Below are 23,422 nucleotides of genomic sequence, written 5' to 3'. Positions count from 1 at the left end.
ACTTCTGTTAAAGCCTGGTGCTCTAGACAGTTGATACTGATGCATACCTCAAACTTTCAAAGCCATTCTGTGCAGACAAGCTCAACAGATGTATGGAAATCACCAAATCTCTACCGGAACCACTTTTGTAGACTGCATTCCCAATAAGGTCTCTAAACACTACATTTAACACCATACTGTACTTTACTGGATTTTGACACTTTTTCTGTTTCTAATTTCCACATTCCTAGAAAGAATTTTAAGAAGTTATAAGGACAGGACATGAGAAAAGAGAGAAAAACACATTAAAAGTATATCATAGAAAATATTTTTCCTTTGCATCCGACAGTACATATTCCCTGCTATTCACTGAAAGTTAAGTTTTCTAGTTTAGCAGCTGCAAAGCACAATGCATGGTAACTATATGGCTTATCATCTTCTAGATAAAGTAATGCAAGCAACAACAAAACTGAAATTACAATATTACAGAAACTAATTTAAAAAATATGAAAACCTCAATTTTTAATGTAGTAACACATGTATAGGTGAACATATTCAGACACTTAATAAAGAAATTAATCTGTTTACCTGAACTGTGGAACTGATTTCAGACGCAAATCCTCCTGTTAAGGGAGCCTCATGGCTGATCAGCAACCGCCCGGTCTTCACTACTGACTGAAAAGGAAAAACAAACCCCAAAATGCAATCAAATTACAGCTCTAGTGATTTCTTTCATGTGTTGTGTGTTAAATATACGAATTGTGTGATATAATTAGCAGTATTTGGATGTAGCTACTTTTTCTCTCTTGCAATTTCAATAAAACAGTATATCACCCCAAAGATCTAAACTAAATAACTAATAGACACATTTTTACATTTATTACAGTATTGTCATTCACTACAGAAGTGGTAATAGCATCTATCCTATTTAAAACAAATATGAAGAACAGTTTCCATTGAATTTATCCTATCAACGTAAACTGTAACAGGAAAATAAGATTTCAGTTAGAGCTCGGATTCAGATAGAGCTCAGCTCGGATTCTGAAAACACTGAGAAGCTTACATGCAAAGAAATCCTTCAGTGATATATAAATCTGCCTCATCAGAGCCAATCTAAACCCATAAATCACAACTATTCAATAAGCACAGTTATTAAATATATATATAAATGTATATGTTTAGCAAGAAAACAATCGTGCGGCGCTTCTTATTCAAGTTTTACTTGGCAATTACAAGCAACATTTTTTACTTTCAAATCTCAATGTGTGTGCAGTTTTTGTGTGACTCATTTCAGAAACAGCTACATAGTACAATATATACAGAATGTGACATAAACTACTTTTAATCAAAAAGAAATTGTATTTATGCTGAAACATAACAATTAAAGCAGAACACTTTAATCTGATTAGAGTATAAAACTTCAATACACTCAAATATCTTGAAGTTTATTGCAACTACATAAATAGGTAAAATGCCTAGGGTTCAAAAAAATATTAGAAATACAGCAGCAAGCCTCATTTTTCATAATAAACGCTTTACCATTTACAAGGTGCATAAAAAAAATCTAAGAGATTCTGGAGAGGCAGGTTAGGGAAAAAAGTCATCAGAAGATCGTGTTTATAATTATTTCAGTGTCAGTTACAGTGAGATTGTAAAGATAATTATCCAGTGTACTGTCGGTGTATCATTAGTCATTAAGTGGGAAAGCCCAGGACAGTGCTAGCTATCAGGTCAATCTTTCTTAATGCGGTGATCTTCAGTCTACACCAGTACATTGTCCTGTGGGGTACCTCCATGCCCCACAAACAGAATATTCAGAATACATTCTATTCTATTACATATTCCAGAATTTAATAGGATATTCAATAGAATACATAAATGCTGTATCTTAGTAACACAATTTTCATTCTGATGACAGTACTTTCCAAACCCTTTCACTTTCCTAATATGCCAGACTGGCCCTAGGTAGCTCTTCCGCAGAGCTGCCAGCAGGTGACAGGCCATATGCAATCCAAAATGTATAATGCACTGTGTCTGAAACCTCCACTAGATTCAGATCGAAGAAAGACAGGAAAAGGCAGCTCAATAGCTGGAAAGAAATCTATAGCTTGGTAAGCTGTTTTCTTGTATTTCTGAGACCTGCACTGGAAACTCATATCTAAAGACCAAAGATATTAACTGCACTACAAATCTGCCAAATATACCAAAACAACAGCTCAACAAACAAAATTTACTCTCCAGATTAAATCTTACATGATAAAACTGATAGGATTAGTCAATTTAAGATAGTGTCTTTTTTGGAGAATCCTCTTATTTTAAACAGTGGTATTTATTCTTCTGCATATATTTTTTATGAGAAATACACAGCTTGAAACATTACAAGCTATTATTAAAATTACAGGTTTCATCTTTCAGAACATATTAATGTGAAACATAGACACTGTTGGAAAACATGTAAGAAAATCTGCATGGGACCAAACCAATATTCCAGCAGTTTATTATCACGAGTCCAAAACTGAGATCATTGGATGTTTAGAAAAGGATAAGAACAGGGAATTTCTCAGCCTTCAACTATTTTTACATTCTGGGTTCAGTACGGTCTCTTTTATTAACAACTTTTCTCTCATGAAAGAGTCTGCTCTCAAATAGAACTTCTGAAAACAAACAACAGCACATTTTTTAAAATCCCCTTCTCCTTTGAAAAGAACTATATTTTTACATATTTTCCCAAGGGCTTCAAATATTTGTTGCCTTTGTTAATTTGCTAACAGTGAACACATAGACATGATCACCAAACTTCTCAGCCCAACTAAAAAGTACCCAGATGGCAACCAGGCTAGCAAGGCATGAGTGCACTTGGTACCCAACTCAGCTTGTTCCTGGCAGGCATGGATATCTGCACCATATTGTGCCATGCAGAAATATCTTAAAAATTCTTCTAAATATTAAAAAAGAAACAAAATGAGCACAGTACTGACCACAAATACTGCCCTGAATTTTAAAGAAGGATGCAAGTACTGCAATTCATGAATCTTAAGGGCTCTACTGTATTAATTTTTGCAGGAAGTTTAGCACTTGTTCCGAAACTACAGTGTCTTTCAGAAAGACATGCAATGTTAATTATGGCATTTTCAGTGTTTGCAAATGCATCACAGCTATTGCTAAGTTGTTCCAGCGGCTCTCATCGCTAAAATTTTGCACTATATTTCTAAACTAATTTGGTTGACTTAACTTAAAGCTGCAGGTTCTTATTTTTCTTCTGTTTCCTAGATTGAGAAGTTATCTGTTATCAGATCTCCGCTCCCCACATGAATATGTTCAGACTGGGATCAAATCATCTCCTGACCACCCTTTTGCTGAACAAACAGACAGAAGTTTAAATCTTTCATCATGCAGCACATTTCCAATTCATCACTTCATCATTCTTACAATCCTTTCCTGAATCAGCTCCAGTTTACAGTGTCCTACACCCATCTAGAATCAGCATTCCATCCTTTTTCAAAACACTGCCAAATGCAGAGATAAATGTAACATTGGTCCTGTAGTTCTTGGATGCAGAAGGTCTTTGGGTCAAAGCACAACTGCACAAATCCAGATTCAACTGACTGTGATTCCCTGTTTCTGGGAAAGAGGTGGGGTTTTTGGGAGTTGTGCTATTTTTTAGTTGTTTTTGGTTTTGCTTTTTTTGTTATGCTTTGTTTTTTGTTGGTGGTGGGATTTTTTTTTTGCTTGTTTCTCTTTAACAAAGGATTGCTGGCTGCAAGAAGGATGGAATATAGTCTGCACTCATTATTTCAAGATGTAAAATAATACTGGAATATGTTGAAAATATAATGTATGTCTGCATTCAGCTCTGTCAGTAAACACAACTCTTCACTGGTAACTGAGTTTCTATTCCTCCGACTGTTTCCTAGCTCTACATTCTTTTTTTTTCTTTTTTTCTTTTAATCAGTAATAGTTTTAAAGTGTTTAAAATGTTTTGCATATCTCTGATAGAAATTTTGAACAGGTTACACAGTCCACTCTGCAAGTACTCAGTGACTTTGCTATTCTCTTTGATTAAACTGTATGTCAGGGAAAGGCAGCGTTCAGTCAGGGCACTACTAACGCCTTACTTCTCAACTAAATAAATTGTTTTTGAGCACCTATTAAAGATCTCAACTTTTAACTGTTGATCATACATTTTTAAGTTAGTTTTCCCTACTTGCTTTATTCATAGCTAATTTATTCATAATTTTATAGATCATTCCTTTTAATTTATTTAGTACATGATTTGGTTGGGAGGGGTGGTTTTTTTGTTTAGCTTGTTGGTTTTATTTTTTGTTTTGTTTTGTCTTCTTAGTTTGCTTTAAATGAAGAAGTTCCATAAGATATCAGTAATTAATAAACTACTGGTTGAAAGGTACAACAAACAATATGGGTTTCTGTATGCCTTCTTCATTTTTATTATGACATTGTTTTCTCTATCAAAGATGATAGTGCTACATAGTAATAACTGCAACAGATGTAATTTTTTCTTACATTGCCATGTAAAAACTTTTTTCAACTATATAGTTTAGAAGAAAGCTGTAATCTATGATTTTTATTAAAAAATAAAAAAATAAAAATAAAGCTTTTCCTTTTTCCTGCATTGATTATGTTCTGGAATGGCTAAGTTAAATAATTTCTACATTTTCTACATTTTCATACGGAATTTTAATCCTATTTCCTAGAAGCAAGGTAGCTAAGAAGTTAAAGGGAAAACTTTCAAACTAATAGCAGGCTGTAGAACACAGACGACATGAATTGTTAATATTGTTTGCAGATATCAATGTTCTTCTATAAAGTATTAATTTCATTTTAAAATTAAACTACAAAATGTTACTGCCTGTCACATCATGAGTCAAGCATTCAGTCTCTAAGGTAACCAAAACCCAACATGTGCAGTCCAAATATTTTATCAGACTGCCACTAGCAGCTCTGTCTGCAGCACAGTAGACATGACTAATGGGGTCCTCACTCTTCAAACTGAATCCAAAATAACAATGGCATTAAAAAGGACAAAAATTGCTGAAGAAAGCAGTGGTTAAATTGGCACAATGTAATAAATTAACTACTATAGAATTTTGTCACCTTTTAAAGAGGCAGGCACTTGGAGTGCTGGTTTGGTTTTTTGTTTTGTTTTGTTTTTTTTTCATTTAGATTAGCTAGAGAAATAGATGATTTTTCTAGGAATGAAGTATTTTGTCCCCTTAAACCCAGACACTTTTTGTATTCACAGGAAGGCCTGACTCAATTTCCCCAGCAGATCTCTATCTTTCAAAAAACCCAGCCATTACCCTTAGTCCTACCTCAGCAGGAGATCCAAATATTTTAATTGCAGCTCATGTAAAGGATTTTAAAAAAACACATCTCCAAAGAATATTATGTGGCTTTGGAGACTGACACTGATACAAAATGCTTCTTCTTTACATCTATAATCATAAGTTGTTGCTGGCTGATCTCTAAAATAAAAAGACATACTTCTGAAGGTGCTAAGCGTATCTGTAGCCATTTCCTATCTTAAATTAAATGGAACTGGGAGCTTTCGCTTATTAGCTTTAGTAGCAGTTCACTGAAGAAAGTGAGAAGCAGCATCTGGTTATTCAGAGAGCAGGGGCCTCAGCCATTCCACATTTTCACAGCCAAGCTGATGTAAGCCTGGCTGCACTCAGATGGGCGGTCTTCTACTCGGCGTTCTACCCTAGCATTTCCTGAAGCACCTATAGGGCCGTGAAGCAAGCCAGTTTCAGGAGATAATCTCCTTTACCCTGCAGCATTGTACAGTCAGCAGATATAGCAAGCACTGGCACAGAGATAGGGCAGATCCAGATCACCTCCTTCAGAAGCTTCCAGCACACTTCAGCAGCGCTTCCTCCACCGAGGCCGTCAGCAAAAGCCATGCATGAGCTGCCACTCCACTGTTACCTGTGCTGTACTTGGACAATGGAGGATAGGGCTTTCAATGGAGAAGAGGGCTTTTAAGAGTTCAAGGCTTTCAACTACTAAATTAACTCCAAAACAACTAATATCGAATACAGCTTTTTCACCCCAATTTGCTTGTCAGATCTGTTTCACATTGGTGTAGGACACAGCAATGACAAGTGAGGTTTTGCCAGAGATGGCAGTGCGATTCCCCAACCACCCTCTGTGCCTTTGCCAGACTCGGACTTTTAGGTTGCAGCTGAAGCTTTACTGAACAGTTGCCCAATGTTTTTGCAGTGAAGCAGCTTTGTGAATTATTTTCAATCTCCCTCACTGCACTCTTTATCCAAGAGTTTCCATAATCATTTTTCTGCTCAGTTCCCAATTTGTCATTTTGATTACTTTCTCCTCTTTCACAGGTTCTTATGACAGAATAAAATAATACACATCTGGCGTTTCCAAATGCTTTGAAACCTAAGTGCTGACATTACCAGCAATGTTCTGGGCCCTTACTTATGGGAAAGCAGACTTAAATCAAAATGAGTTTGATAGCCAACACTATTACCCCTATACATGGTAACAGCACTATTTTCACTGCAGTCAGCTGCTTTCTTTACATGGCAATTGCCCTTAGAGAAATTATTAAAGCTAGAATTATGTTATAAATGTCTGTTATTGCAACACACTGGCATGTTGCCTATTCCTGTGAAAAGAAAATCTTCCATCTCTTAGAGAAATTATTTTGGAGGTCACCTTCCCCTTTGAAGTTCTGCATACTTTTGATCTTACTCCTCACAAACTATAAAGAATTCCTGCATAATTAGCAAATTAGCTTTCCAAAATAGTTTTCAATGAAGCTGGCAAAAGTATCAAAATATTCTATTGTTGATGAACATGTATGCAAACTATGATAAAACCAACATAAAAATCCCATTAATAGATATGCCTTTACTGAAAACTAGTCAGCACATGGAAGCTTAAAATAAATTAATAAATCTGTGAAAAAGTTTCCATAAATGCCTTGAAAAATATTTTTCCATTTTAGACCAGCTTTAATGAATATGTGTCTAGAAAACCTGAGGGAGGCCACATTCCCCAGATCCAATTAGTTCTACTTTCCTTTCTATGTTTCAATAACAAATGAAATTGCATAGCTGTATTTGTGGTGCTGTATATCGTAAGCATCATAGGCATAGAAATAAGATCTCAGATTTCTATTTAGCATTTCCCAGAGAGAAACGTGCCACATAACCTGCCAGATGAATCACTGTGGATTACATTTATTATGCATGTGCGGATTGGTAGCATGACACTAAGACCAGTGCATCCCTGATTCAAGGAACTGTCACTGTATGTGACATATTAACAATCTTAACAAACGCAGTAGTTATGTTCCCAATTCCCAAAGCCATACCTAAAGAAGGAATGAAAGGGAATAGAAAGTGCCCTGGGAAACCTGGACGTATAAGAGCCCTCTGACTTACTGATGGTCACAATTCAGTTTGTAAATCATAGCTACAAGCTGCTCTAATGAACTACCTGCTCCCAGAAGTATTTAAAGCTAAAAATTGTATACATTTTTTTAATAGCTCCAAAAATAACTATTATCATTAAATGACAGGAAACTCAGAGAATGACAGAATGCCTTGTGTTGGAAGGGACATTAGAGATCATTTAGTTACAGTCCCATGAGATCAGGCTTTTCAGGGCCCTATCCAACCTGGTATTGAATGTCTCCAGGGATGGGGCATCCACAGTTTCTCTGGACAGCTGTGCCAGTGCTTCACTGCGCTCTGAGTAAAGATTTTTCTTCCTAACATCTGATCTAAATTTCCCCTATTAATCTAAAAGAAAATAACAAATGGTCCAGTTTTGAATGGTACTAAATTTCCAGAGATCAAAATAAGATCTACTACATTAAGATATCTATATTACATTACAAAGTTAATTGAAAATCATTTATCAGTAAACCTGAAGATGCAAAGACAAATATATTATGTGAAAAAATACTATTTTGTCAAATACAGCAGCTCAAAGTATGAATAAGATTTCTTAACTGTTGGTAATGAGACAGTTGAGCATACGTGCAAGTGGTTAAGATTTGTAAGGCTGGTGTAAGCATGTAGCAGAATAATAAAGCAGAGAATTCTAGCTGAGCACAGGTAGCAATGCTGGTAGATCAAATGATAAAACTACTTGGAAAAGAAAAAATGAAATTCATATTTCATCATTAAGAAAGGTGATTGGAGAGAAATTTTTAAGTCTTTTCAAACAATAAAATGAAAAAAAGAAAAACCACAAAATTCTGTAATAGGTGAGTATGCAGATTAACAGCCAGTGAGCACAAAAGAAAATCCGATTTCTTTTTTTTTTTTTTTTTTTTTAACTTTAAACAGATTGCTAAAACATTATCAGTCATTTTAAATGATCCACAACAGCAGAGTAGAAATCCTTCTCTTCCTGCTAATACTTAAACAACACAGAGGCTTTTAATCCATTACCACCTGCTTATGTGGTTCATTCAGCAGCTTTCCAACCCAGGGGGCTGGTAACCACATGCTGCAGGTACCACAGCAACTGCTGCTGTCATCAGCCAGGACAGGCAGAGCTCAGAGACACTGCCAGCCACCCCAGAATGGAACGAAACACAGTAAGAAATTTATACAGCAAGGACAGTGGCTCCAACAGGCAATTTATACGTTAAGGGGAAGCAGTCCATTAGCTTCCCAGACTGAAAAGAATGTGAAGATGAATGGATATGGATCCTGATTTGCAACAGGAAAAAAAAAAACCAACCAAACAAAAAAAACAGAATATGGTCCTTAAAAGCACAGAATGTTAGCAAGAAACAAAAGTGTAGGAGAGGAAGGAACTGAGAACAGCCCTGTGCCACTGTTAATCACTGAATGCAGCCTGATATTGCCAGGAGACAGGCATTCCAGGCATCCTCAAACTATTATATTGAGATGATATGACCAATCACCACACCAACATATGAAAACAAAAAGAAAACAATGTCAGGTGATAAGATGGGCATGAATACCATCTGAAATACAATAAAGTGTATCTTTAAGCTAATCATGCCAGTTAGAACATACTAATATATATAACCCAACTAATCAAGTGTGAAGATTCAGAACTAGGCAAAGGGAGGTCTTTTTTTTTTTTCCAATCAAAAAACAGAACAAGAAACACTGCATTGCTTTTCACCAGAAACTTGGCATCCCATGAAAATGACTCTTCTTCATCAAGGAAGCAGACTCTGTGCAAGTTCTTGATTCCCACCCACACAATCTGTCTAACAAAGGCTCCTAAGATTGTTGCAAACAACCCACACATCTTATCAATTACTCCTGTGATGGAATGAATAGCTGGAATAACTGGAATAAATAACTGAAAGTTGAAATGATGTTTCTCATCCCAAGACTAATGATATTTTTAAAAGGTTGTTCTAGGTATTCGAACTTCCTTAGATCCAGAGTTTGGCTGAAATAATGAAGCCAGTCCTGAGCCAGAGTTCTGTAGTTGCCATACCTTCACAAAACATCTTCGATGCAGAAAAACAAAACAGCACATTTCTAGCCAGCAATAAACATCTGTGAAGACGTCTTCCAAGTGTTGTGAAAAAACAAAAAATAAAACAAAAAATAAAACAAAACAAAAAATCACTGATATTCCTCAGACAGATCAGCAGCAGTGACTTTCAAGTAATAAAAAAAGAATCACATAAGACCACAGCCTGTATACTAAGTCTGAAAGGTAGTGCATTTTACAATGTGAATAACCATTCTGGAAAGCTACGTTACAATTCTAAAAATGTAAAATTCCATGAGAAACAGAAGCTCCAGCACCTGCCTCATCTCAATTCCTGAAATTAACCCAGTTCTGATTCACATAAATTCACACAACTCATCACAGGGCAAACCAATCTGTTTCATGGCAGCTGCTGAACCCACTCACAGCTAGGAATCATTGGATTTAGCATCTGAATTACTAATATGGACTACATGGGAAGCATGAGGTAATAAAATGGAAAAATCTGAGCTAAGTAATCACTAAATAATATACAAAAAATGTTAAGTAGACCAAGATGGCAAGTAGATGTCTGAAAATTCACCTGCACTATCTTTGACCCCTTTAAAAAGTAAAAAGAGTCTAGTCTAATAGATGTGATTACTATTTGAAAGACACACCGTCTAACAATGTTGTGCCAAATACCTTGCAAAACTGTTTTTAAAAATCACTATTACTGTTGATAATATTCTTCTGAATATTTTTTTTCCTGTATTACCTCCTCTTTAAATTTATTTTTCTAAAGCAACAACACACTCCTTTTCCCTTTTTATTCTTGCAGTGTTCTTCTTTTTCCCCGTTATCTTTTCTGTTCATTGTGCCCTCTCAATCAAAGCTGTCTAAGCAACCCTCATTTCATCAGTCTCCTTTCTTTATCAGTCACAAACTCTGACCTAGTTCAACTAATGGAAAAATGAATAGTCATTTTCAAAGTATAGTTATATTCATTTTCAGCCTGTTAGCCAAGGAAATGATGGTTCTGTGAGCTGGTTTGATTTTCTTCTGTTTGTCAGTCTCCTGATAACCACATTGCAGCCAAATGCAAGTCTTAAAGATTAAGGATAAAGCCTTAAAGTTCCTGCAAGTTTGGTAAAATGCAGTCTGTCTGGGTAAATGAGATAAGTAGCCCTTCTAATTCACTATACTAAAATAAAAGATGCTCTGGGTACTATTTTTCCCACAGCTCTTCCAACAACCAATAAGCATCAAATTGTTTTCAATGCTACTTTTTGTCCAGACAGCCATTTAGAAAGACAATCTACTGAGGTAAATGAGTAATATAGAATGTTGGAGGGTAGGAAATATGAAACGTAACTCTATAAGAAAGCAGTTTTCATTACTTATGCAATAATCCATTTTCATTCTGTTCTCCAAAGGAAAAAAGTAAATTCATTTTTATACTGTCATGGGATTGCATGGAAAGAGAAAAGATGGTAAGGCCAAATTCAAAGCCCATGAACTATCTCAGAATTCTCTGATTTTTTTTTTTCCAAGTCTCCATTTCATTGAACAATTCTAGAACATGTTTGTTTTTAATTAATATGTGATTATTGTTCAGTAATAGGCTTGTAACTTTTTTATTCAAATTTCCATTAAAACAACATGAAATGCAAAACAATAGTTGACTTCTATTTGAAAACAACTCTGATGCTTTTATTACAATAGCTTTAGATTGATCTTCTTGATGTGTCTTGCTAAATCTAGTAATTTGGATTTTATCTTTCTCTTCTAGAGGAGTGACTGCAGCCACAACACTTTCAATAAAGGTAAAACAACATCAGCAACTATGAAGTCTACCTACAGACCAAGCCAGTCATTATAAACACCTTGTCCTGATAAGCCTAAAATTCAGGAAAGTGACAACAGGAAAAACAGCCTGTTACACGTTTCCATTGTACAGATCACCATAGCATCAAAATGAGTCTGCAGCATGAACAAATTACAAATCATTATTTTATAAATGAGTGTATAAATCCTCAAAGAGCCAACTCTTCAGTTTCTCTCAACAAAATTCAACACAATACACAGATATTAGCATTATTACTTAGAGCAAGAGCCCAGAAGGCCTGATGAAACCTTTACACGTTTACCAAACTAGAAGATAGCTGTCATCTTTGCAATGAGAGAATAACTAATCAAAGCTTGTAAATTCACTTTGGCATTGAGAATATTGCCAAATAATGGAGTATTTGTTCCCTTGTTCTTCTTACTACATATAGTTGACATATCTGAGACAGTGTTAATCTAAACACTAAAGTGTGATAATCTCAGGCTAACTGTCACACCAAGAGTTTTCTCCCAACTCACTAAGGCAGCATTTGCATTATGTGGTAGATAAGGTTCAGACAAAAAAACAAGAGCTTGGCTTAGGAACCCATACAAGCACTAATGAGCTTTTACTGACTGAAGTTTTGATTTCCTGATGTAATGCTCTTGAATAATATACATGCCAAGACAGAAATCAATTCTGCATCATTGTAATCTGCAATGCCTGCAGAGCACTCCTCATACTCAACATCTGTCGGTGGAAGAACCAGAGAGAAAACATTAAGTACAAGATCCCTAGGAATACCGATGAGTTGTGTCAATGGAAGAAACAGAACAATCAAACTTGTCAATTGAACAAAACAATATAGACTGTTATGTCAGTTCATTACTACAGACAGTGGCACACCATAAAGCTCTCATTAAATTTCACCAAGACTCTTTTACTTACATGCTTCCAAGCAAGCAGGATTCCTTCTTGGAGAGTAATAATTAGCAGCATTGTAGATGTTCTCTCCATATTCCTGCTCCAAATGCTTGCACTTTCTTACAGTGTCAATAAGCAAAGACTTTCTTAAAAATGGCACAAATGTTCCAAAATCCCAAATGAGCTTCACAGAATGGCAAAATGTTCCAAAATCCCAATGAGCTTCACAGAAGCTCATTTAACTTCTGCTCAATAACAACATCTTTGTTCTTTGAAGCTCTAATATTGCAGAAAGTTTTTGATATGCAAGCATATCACGAGTTTCTATATTTCTCAGGTATAGTCTCTGTATACAATATCAATTTTAGATACAGCTGCTTAGCCTTTGTTGACACCTTTTTTTTTTTTTTCACAGAGAAATCAGTTAAGTAGACATTAAACAGCTAGCATGCAGCATCCAGAAAAAGAGGTTTGAGGCACTAAGTGGTTATATTGTAATGCCTTGAAAAAGTTTTAAAGATCTAAATCTTTAAAAGCTACTTAAAGCACAAGGACAGGAACTTGCATTTGCCTTAATGACACACAAAAAAGGACAGATGAATAGATATTTTACAAAAAGTAAAACCACAGCACAATTAAATGACTTGCCAAATATACTTAGCGTGTAGCATAAGGACTTCTCACTAAGGCACTTGACTGATGCAAAACCATCCCCTCTCCTCTATATCCTTTCATTTCTAACAATAATAATTTATAAAAGCTTTGAGTCTCTCAACATACATAAATTTAGATTGTTCAGAGTTTTTCTTCATTTAAAGAATGCATACTGCGAAAGCTTCAACACTTCCCCACAACAGCAATTATCACACTTGGTGCTTTGTTGAGTAAATGGTTTGCTCAATCACGTTGCTTCTGGAATAAATTTAGGTAATGAAGTAAAGATGAAAGTAATAAATACGGGAGGGAGAGGAAATGTGAGTCTTGCCTTCAACTTCTGCCTCACTGAAGAAAATATCTCTTGGTATTTTATTATAGTGCATTAAAAATACAAGTCAGTAAGCTACTTAGCACTGATGCTTTAAGGAAAGATATATTTTTAAACAAGGAACAATGATCAAACAAACAAAAATACAGCACACAGGTAAATTTATCTTATGTAAAAAGTAAATTTCCACATGAAAATAAGTCAGTGTCTGAAATGAAAATATTCCATGTATTATCGTTGCAATTACTTTTCTGAGTTTAATTTCAGTTACCAAATAATTGCCTTGATAAAATCTCTAAATTTCAACATTTTAGTACTGTAAACAAATGTAATTAGGTAAAGCAAACAAGATCTTTAAAGTTTAACTACAAAAAAGCTTTATCAACCACAATGATCCATTTTAAATCTGGACTTCTATATTCTCTTCATATATATTAACAACTTCAATATATATTTTCATCTTTAAGGTTCCTTTCAACTCAAACCCCTAAGACCTTTCAGCAGAAAGGACAGTTTACACTAGATGTATTACTCTGATGGATTTGTTTTCTTTTATAGAAAAACAAAACACTCTTAATGTCAACAAAACATTGAAGTAGGTAACTAGAAATTAATTTTTCTTAAAGACCAACATTTGTCGCCATCATATTGCAGACAACTCAACACTTACAAAAAGAAAGTTAAAAGTCAGGACTGCCCAACTGATTTCTTTATTTATTTACTAGACTTCTCAACTCTACCTCTATTTTCCCTGCAGGGAGGAGCAGATGAGAATCTCACCTTCTACATTTATTGTTATTTATTAAAGAGGAATCTTTTTTTAAAAAAAAAAGAATTAAAAAAAAATAATATCCCAATCTTTGGCTTTCAGTGCTAAAATAATGAATCAGTTTATTGGCAAGTGGGAAATAGAAAGTCACTTACTCTTTAAATTCAAAGTAACTTCAAATTTTCAGTAAAGCCATTTATAAGCCCTTTTTCTGTAAATCTTCCAAACACAGCACTATGGGGAACTTTAGAATATAGGTAACATGTCAGTAAGTGCACCACAAATGTTGGAGATAATAATACAGTATAGACTGGTACTCTGTGGTAATCTCTGACCACATGTAAAAAGAGTGGTTTTACAGTTTTGTCATTTGCAGACCATGTAACTTTTACTAAAAATAGCTGTTGCTTTTTTTTTTTTTTAAGTTGGATGTAGAAATCATAATGCAAACAGCAAGAGCATTATTTATACTGTAATCAATTCAGAATTATAACTTACTTATACTGTATTTATATTGGTTATAAATTGCCACTTACTGTTTCTCTCATCTGGAAAGTTTGATTAGCAGTCCCTGTAAACAATAACTTTTAAGGTAGGAGACATCAACCAAAGTATTGTTCTGACTCATGTCATGCTGCATTGCTGGTCTAAGTAATGTGACTGTTATGTAGACAGTATATTGTTCCGACATTTGAGTACCTCACATATGGTTCAAGTGGAAAAAAATAGACTGAATCACAAAATCTGAAAATGACATTATTGCAAGTATTCTGTAATGCTGGCACTCTTTCCTCTGGATGAATTTAGGCCAAATTAATTAAATCCCTGCATATTGCCTGTTTTTAAGAAGCAATAAGGATTACTGTACAACAGGTGAGTTACAGACCAATGTGCTGTATAGCAATGACACCTATCAATGCTATGCTGTCACACAGGCAAAATATTTCAAAAGTAAAAAGGGAGCAAATTGATTGGTGTATTGTTAAATGTGCTACTATATATGAAAATTCCAGTTAAATATTCTCCTTACTGTAGCTACTGAAATGTCCACTAAAACATTTAAATAGTGCAATTCTACATTTCTGAAACATATACTTCAGTTTACAGTTATTTAAATTTATGCTAGTAGAAACAGGTTTAAGTATCAAAAAGACTATGTTCCAAGCACAGTGAGCTAGAAAAAAAAATCAGTCACAATTGTTTAAGAGAAGAAAAAAAGATTTCCAATGTCACCTTTTCCATTCATTAAATCACTGCATAAACACGTAGTGATTACAATTCACAAACTTCATTTTACAATATTTTTCATGACCAGCCAGTAACTTCTTTTGTTTGTTTTCATAAGTTCACAGGCATAGTGAAGGTAATTTCTGTTCCACACCATCATATTAAGTGAAATAATTCCTAACACCATATTTGAGGACAATGTAAGTTACATGCAATGAAAAGCAAATCACATCTACATAAAAGATACAAAAAATAACTTATTAACATATTAAATTCTTACAGCGTGTCAGAGCCTTCCAGCCTTCCAAAGATCCATAACAAGACAATTTGATACAGTCAAGTACATAGAGCAACAATTGTTTTCTACCATCATGAGGAAGTTTCATAGTCAAACATTTGGGATTTGATGCATAAAGATTGATGCTTATGAGTTCTGCAAGGAAATAGTTAAGTAAGCTCAAAAAAGTCACAAAAACTCCGGGGCTTTTAGAAGTAACAAGCATTTTTAGTTCTTCTTGAAGGCATAGGACAACAAGTGCATTAAATGAGCATTTTTACAGAGATCTGAACTGGTTTTTGTTTTTGTTTTTTCTACTACAGACATGGTAACTTCCATGAAATACACCTTAAGTTATGAGACCTGGAATTTTTTAATTGTACTGGTAGTAATTTCTTAGAAGAACAAGTTACCATAAAATATACTGAATTTATTTAGAAGAAATCTTTTGATTTTGGTATGTGAAGTTGGGTAGCACACCAAAATTGAAAGCAGTCCAAAAATGCAGGCTCTTCAGCTCAAAACAAAGGCATAAGAGAAGGAAAAATGTTTCTCCAGCCCAACGTTATCAGCAGTGGAAACTAACAGCGTAATGACAAGTGTAATCAATACATCTCTCCAACCAGAGTTTAGCCTGTCATCCTACCAGCTAGAACTCTAAGAGCTTTAGTAAACCTTAACAGTTAACAGTTATCTTAATATAAAATCAAAGATATTTTCATTTGGAAATCTCTGCAGTCTATCTAGTACAATTATGATCAGTGCTGATTGCCTCCATAGAAAGCTAATCAATATTGACTGTCAAAAGAAAAATACTTACAGTAAACCAAATATAATGCATTATGCTATTACACAGTAATTCTGTAAAAATCAGACTGAATCATCAAATTACCTTAAAAGTTCCAGAAGTATTGCAGAAATACTTTACCCCAGATAGTTTAGCTTTATGTTTAATAATGCACAAATAGTAAGAATCTGTAATATCTGAATCCTCAAAAAGTAGTTTAGAAAAAGCAGCTGGCTCAACTGAGTGATAATAACAAGATAAATAGCTGCAGACATTTAAAGGAAGGCAATACTGTAGAGAAGTAATAATTATCTCCATGGAAGAATGATTCATATATGATTACTATTGTGGAACTTAATCCCAACATCCATTAGAATTCAATCAGCATCTATAGAAAAAACACACACACACAGGAGCTATAAAATACCTTCTAACTACACACTAAGCATCATTACTCATTTACTTGCTAAGCCCCTTTAAATTTGAAGCTTGTAATACAGAATGTGGGCAAAAGTGAAAAGGTCTCACAAGCAATTCATGGACCACATTATCAACGGAATGTTCAATGTTAACAGTCACAACATGCCTCAATCCTTTGCTCTATTTATTCAAGAGGGTTATGCGGTTTGTTTTTTTGTTTGTTTGTTTTTAAATAAGTTGATTCCTATTCTAGTACCATTTGTCAACACATATATGAAAGTTAGACATGAATTTTATATTGGAAGGGAGAAAAGAGTAGAGCTATACAAGTATCTCAACTTTGAGGCTCTTGCTTGAAACAGTAACTACAAGGTTTCCATTTTAAGCTTTCCTGAAATACAGAAGAGCAAAAGATGTGAATAATTCATTTATAAATGGCTCTATATATTCTCACTATTCAGAAATGACTCCTTGAAGGCATGGTTCCAGAGTTCTTTTCTCAGCCAAACGATAGCCTAAAATGTGCTCTCAATCAAAGTACAAGTCAACCAAAAGAAACAAGCTTCTCATGGAAACAGTGACAAACTCAACTGTCATCACGTAAATAATACAATTTTAATCACATTTTATAGGCATGAGCATCCATTTAGTAAGAAATCTGAGGAGCAACAAGTAAAATGGTAAAATACCAAGAGTAGATGGCCAAGAAACACAAATTTGATCCCAGGATACCTGCATTATAATTATGCAGTTCAGTGCCTGGAGCATGTAGTTTAAATAAATAACTAAATAAATAAATCAGGCTTGCTGATCCTGATTTTCCTTTATTCACAATCCAGTTTGATGAAGTAAACATAAAGGGATGTGAAGAACAAGCTAGAGGACCAGCAGATCATTAAATCAGCTGGGCCGATAAGATAAAAAGAACTGGGAATCCACTGTTAGCAATTATTCAATCACTTTGATGACAGTGACTGACGAAAATACTACCTGAACAACAAGGTGAAAGCTTAAAAGAATACTGTAGCAAGTCACTCCCATCAAATACTCCTGGTGGAAAGCATGCTCACAGTTTCCTCCAATCCACTCCATGGTGCTGGATTATCCGCAAGCTCCCACTGCTGCTGCTTTCACTTTTGCTCAAATTTCTCTTTCCAGCGAGTACAGATGTCTTTTTTCAGCCTGCTAAGCATTTATGTTGACCTGATGGGAGTTCTGCAAAAACTTTTCAATAAAATAGCGAAGCAACCCCAAGTGCCCAGAAGAACATAAAGCCCTTCTCTTTTCTGTAGAATACTGTCCTATGAAAATCAATTTCACAGTTGCCATCCGTTGATAATGTCAATCCATAAACTAATTTTCTGCAAAGACAACATATTTTTTTCTGCAAAATGCACAAAGTTGTATCGCTTTACACAAGCTCTCAACAACCACAGGTCTTTTAAACTGCAGTTCAGTCTACAGTGCCTTCATTACTAAGTCATAAAGAAATAACTCAGCATTTCCTCCCATTACGGTAGGAATGGTTCAGAGACCATTAGGATATGACTAACTTGGAAATAAATGCAAATCTTCATTGCTATGCATAAGAAATGCTTGCCTTCTAAATAATACATAAGTACAAAAAAGTGCAGTTAAAAATTTGCACTTCAAAAGTGAAATTTACCGAACAATTCAGTTCTAATCTATTCAAAGTTTAAATAACATTCTCGGTTCAATACAGGGTGAATAAAATATAGAAACTCTTATAGTCCCTTAGGAGTATTTAACTCTGAGCCAGATTTCCTACTTCCAGTAACACAGGCATTCCAGTACCAAAAAAAAAACAACACTACCACCACAGAATTTTACCCCAAGTGTGACCAGTGAAGCACTGGGAGGTGTGCCATTGCCTCTTTAATCAATACCACATCATCCAACAGTTCCGAGACAAAAATCCACACAGTCTAATTTCTCTAAAGCTTCAAAGCAAATCTGTTAAGCATAACGAAGAAAAAAAAAATGTCTGAATGTACAGTTTCTGCAAGGAAGCAAAGTATCTTTAAACAGTTTTGTAGGTTGTAAAGAAACAAATCTCATAGACATTTTATAGATATTTCATATACATTTTGTGTTTTGGTTTCTGGAACAGCACTCTTCATGGCAGATTGCTCTTCCAAAAATAATAAGGCAGCTGCTCAGTCAAGCAGTAGTAAAGCATTACCAATCTGTAGAGCAACCAGCCTCTTTGTTTTAGCTTCGCTGTCTGGAAGCCTACATGCCATGCAACAGCTGGGGAGGCAGCAGAGCAGAGTCAAGGCAGAGCTGTGGTTAGCAACAGCATGTGCTGAGAAGCACCCTGACTTCATGAGTTTGCATTTCCAGTTGAATGTATAAAGGGGAGAGATCACTGCTGACCCCAGCTCCTTCATACACAAGTTAAAGACACAAAAGTAGGACTCTGATGTTAGAATAAGCACAGGGAACACTCCGTACATTAAGAAAGAAAGCAAAAAGAATGTCATCACTCCTGTAAGGACAACATTAAAAGGAATAGATCCTTCTCATCTTCATTTCAGAACACTATTCATTATTAAAAGGGTGCAAAGGCATACAAATTTATCTGGCAGATTCAACTAGTGACATTTCCACTGTGATTTGAATTTTCTGAGAAGCTAAGTCTGCGTTTATGTGATCATGTCATCCAAGCATGCTAGCTCAAACCTATTTCTAAACCAGAAAATAAAAATGACACATTAAGAAATATCACTGTCATCAAAGGCAAGTGAAAAGTCAAAATCATTCAATAATAATAATAATAATAATAATAATAATAATAATAATAAAGTTTATCTGGAACTAAATTCATAAAATTCAGAAAATATATCACTTCAGGAATTAGTTTTCTAAGCACATGAGAACTTAGAAGTGAAGTTTAGAAAAGGCATCACATCAGCCATTCGTGGCACTGAACATCTCAAACAACAGAGCCACGGAAGTCATAACTTCAGCTGTTTGAAATTTGTTCAAAATGACAAATTCTGATTACACACAGACAACTATGGGACATACTGCATTTTATGCAGTTTGACTTTGTTTTACTTGTTTGCATTTCTGTGAAAAGCAATAGAGAAAGTATTTCCTGCATCTCTTTTAAGTTGCCAACATGTAAAAATCAATTATTTCTCTTGATCCAGAGAGAGAATGTTACTCCTCAAGAATGCTATGGAATCTTGGAACAAGCTACATCAGTTTTCAAGGGCTAGGAACTCTATCCATTGCCTTTATGTAAAAAAGCACCATCACTTCTCAAGAATCTTTCCCAAGTTAAACAGCAATGAAGCCTTATATAAAGAAATTGTATTTATACACATGCACATAGATTCTTTATCTTAGCAAGGAGATCATTTTAAACCAGCCAAAAACCTGAATCCCTTCTGTCAGCAGTAAGTATCATCTCTCAGATTAATAATGAAGGTAGGATTTATCCTTCCTGACTTCAAACTTCATCGAGGCCTCCTTGATTTTTTATTTTTTCTTAAACCCAAGACATTTCTACAGGAGACTATTTCACCCCACAATAGGCTGCTGAAATAGCTGAGATGAATGACTCTCAGGAGATATCTTTCTTGATTAACTCTATGAGCTACTGTCACTAGTTCAGATTTCAATACTCTCATCTCCTTCTCACGCAGATGACAAATGTTAACCTATTTCAAAATTAAAAATAACATCAGAACCTTGAAAATGCAAAGAAAATATCAGTAAAAATTTGTCTTAAATTCTTATTTATGTTTCCTTAAACTTATCCATGTTGTATTTATGTTTCACTCAGGGCTATATGCTTATAAATATGCTCAGAGGAGCATTGTAAAGTATAAACAGCAGTTTAACTTGGCTAAAAAGAGACCTCTGGTGGCAGTTGCAAAGTATAGCTACTCAAAGTTTCAAGAAATACGTATTTTGGTAACAAAACTTTCAGTTTTTTATATAGAAAGTATACAAAGCTGTTATATTCCCAGTAAAAATTTTGATACATTCCTGCTCATCTCCAAAGCAGTAACCACCTCAGTCCATCCATGCTCATTTCAATGCTACGGTTGTCGAATCAGTCTTAAAAATGCATCTATTTTCAGTTAAGTAAAGCATTTCATTCCTGCTTATTCCCTGAGACACACCATGAAGGCTCCTTAATTTTGTTTAAGAAAATTACATAGATTAGGAAAATCCAGTAAAATATTTCAATATAAAAACATAACATTTCTTGGATATGCACAAGAATAAAATAAACCTGCAGATTGAATATAGCCTACAAGAAGTTACATAAGCTTCCTGCCTTCTAGACAGAGGCAGCAGAAAGGAGAATATGGAAATGTTAAGGGCTGTATGAACAAAATGCAAGTGGAAATATGTGCATAGGAACTGGAAGCAGCAGACCAGGGACTGAATTAACAACCTGTACTGAGAACAAAGTACACCACTCCTCACAATAAAACAGAGATGTGTTTTTACACTAAAACACAAAGTCTGATAAGCCCCCAGTACAGACTGCTCATCAGCAGAAGATTCTGCATGCCAGCACAGCAGAATGGCACCCAGGTTGCAGCTTATCACATACACCATCCTTTTCCTCAGCATCCACCATGAGAAAGATCATAAATAAATTTCAAACATATACATAATGTGAGAAAAAACAAAAACTACGATTTATGACACAAGTGAGACACAAACAAAAGACAGACGGGTAGCTACCAATTATTTGATTGTTGGTTGGACAGGAGCAAGACCAATTTTGTTATGAGGCCCCAAAAACAGGACTTAAGCAGTCCCATGAGCAGCTGAGGACTTACTCTAGCATCACCAAATTTTCTGCTGCTCTCTCATCCTTGGTGATGGCATCTCAGGAAGGGAATAACTGAAGTACAGCAAGTCCTGATCCTGGAAATGACCTTGAAAGCCACTGCCATTTACAACTGCACTAAGGGGTTTCTCTTGGAATGAAGCAACAGCAAGCAGCTACAGCTATCATTTCTATCTTTCTGCTTTATGTTAGATATTACTGCACAGGGTACAATTGAAGTTTAAAACTTACAGCATTGCATAGTACCAAATACAAATTCCTGATTATTTCCAGCTGAACAAGCAGACAAGACAGATAGAAAGAGATAATTTAACATTTCTCTCACTAGACAGGCCAGCCTGCACACATACTAACATAAAAGCAATGCTGAAAACATTTACTATTAGACATTTGTTATAATGTAGGAACTACCCAACCAACATGCACTATACCTCAAGAAAAAACTCACTTTGAATTCTTAACAGTAAACTTGTTAAAAAATCTAAAGCAACATTTATCTGTTCCACCTTTTTTATTTATGCAACAATTACTTTAAAAGATCATTAGGATGGAAAACAAGCTGAAGATCTTCACAAAGTATCTATTTCTGAAACACAGCTTTGCAAACTATTGTAGAACTATAGCTCTGTGCTTCCTGTGCACAACCAGATTTCTTTCCTGACTGCATTTCAGCGCAGATCCAATCCAATGAAACAGAACTTAACTGCTCTTTCAGAGAGATGCTTTGATTTCACAGCATGACAGCTCAAGTTTTTTTAAAAAGGGAAAAAACACTACACATTTTGGTTTTGATTTATCCACAAGGGCTTCTAAAGGATTTAGTAGAAATAACAGAAATAGTGGTAGAAGTTTCTCTTCATATTGGTCATGACAACTCATTTCATTTTTTACACATAGAAAGCACATCCAAGTAATATAAAGTACATTGGAAACAAACACTGGGAACACTTCAACTGAAAATCAAACTTTTAAGAAGCAAGATATAACTCCATGTTTAAATACGCAACAATTTAGACCTTTAAAAAAAAAACAAACCATAAAATACAAAGTCACTAATATTTAAATTGCTTTTACCAATAGGTTTTAGGGTTCTTTTTTGTTTTTTCTTTTAATTCACATACATCATTGCCTTACCTTGCAAATAGTCTCTGTATCCCAGGGTAAGATGGTCCTCAGATCTATAACTTCACAGGACACTCCTAGCTTTTCCTGAGCCATCACTGCAACTTCTTTGATCACGTGTACCTGAAAAAGAAATGTATTATTACAAGTATTATTACAAGTAAACATTTCATTTCTGTTTAAAATGTTCTAAATTGCACATACTAAATACATATAATGATTTAACGTTACCTGTTTTTTTTTTTTTTTACCAGAAAATGTTTTATTTAGTAACTTCATCAGTATTTATTTCTCACTTCATTCTTCTAATTTACTCTTTACACTATTCTTTGCATTTCAGCATTACTTCAAGAAAGGAAAAACAAATTTCAGTGAAGGATCACTGAAAACAAAAACACTACTTGCTAGAAAAGTATCATTCACTGAGCAGTATCAGGCCTCAATATTTTATAATTCCAGTCAGTTTAGGTTTTAGGATAAGATTTTTCTCAAGGCTGTATCAAAACCAAGACCCAAATATCAGTGATGCATTTTAATACAGAATTTCCTGACACGATGTTGTCAATAAATTCTGGTGTAGCCCTCATTGTCAGAGGGTTGGAATGTTTCATAATGCAGGTTTGGACTGAGGTATCTCCCTTGAGCAACTGCTAGGCACAGTTCAGGAGATGGAAGCCAAGGACCACCCCCAACAAGAAGTTTTGATGAGGTCACCTCGGTCAGGGAGACAACAGCATTTAATAATATGGACACGGTGAGATGGCGTTAACTACAGGGATCAAAGGGCTGTAGTCAGTGTTACACAGAG

General features: G+C 35.0%; 1 protein-coding gene across 4 annotated transcripts in view; it reads right to left on the bottom strand.

The window, feature by feature from the left end:
* The window catches only part of BCKDHB (branched chain keto acid dehydrogenase E1 subunit beta), a 104,065-nt gene that overhangs the window by 48,360 nt on the left and 32,283 nt on the right, over positions 1 to 23,422 (bottom strand). For all 4 annotated transcript variants that reach the window (XM_052696612.1, XM_052696621.1, XM_052696630.1 and 1 more), the window contains exons 8-9: positions 22,627 to 22,737; positions 568 to 654 (exon numbers count right to left, since the gene is read on the bottom strand). In XM_052696612.1, coding sequence (XP_052552572.1) covers positions 568 to 654; positions 22,627 to 22,737 — 198 coding nt within the window. The remainder of the gene's footprint in view (positions 1 to 567; positions 655 to 22,626; positions 22,738 to 23,422) is intronic.

The sequence above is a fragment of the Tympanuchus pallidicinctus genome, unplaced genomic scaffold (genome assembly GCF_026119805.1).
Source record: "Tympanuchus pallidicinctus isolate F22 unplaced genomic scaffold, pur_lepc_1.0 scaffold1, whole genome shotgun sequence".
NCBI classification, from domain to species: Eukaryota; Metazoa; Chordata; class Aves; order Galliformes; family Phasianidae; genus Tympanuchus; species Tympanuchus pallidicinctus.
This window is presented reverse-complemented; position numbering and strand designations above follow the sequence as displayed.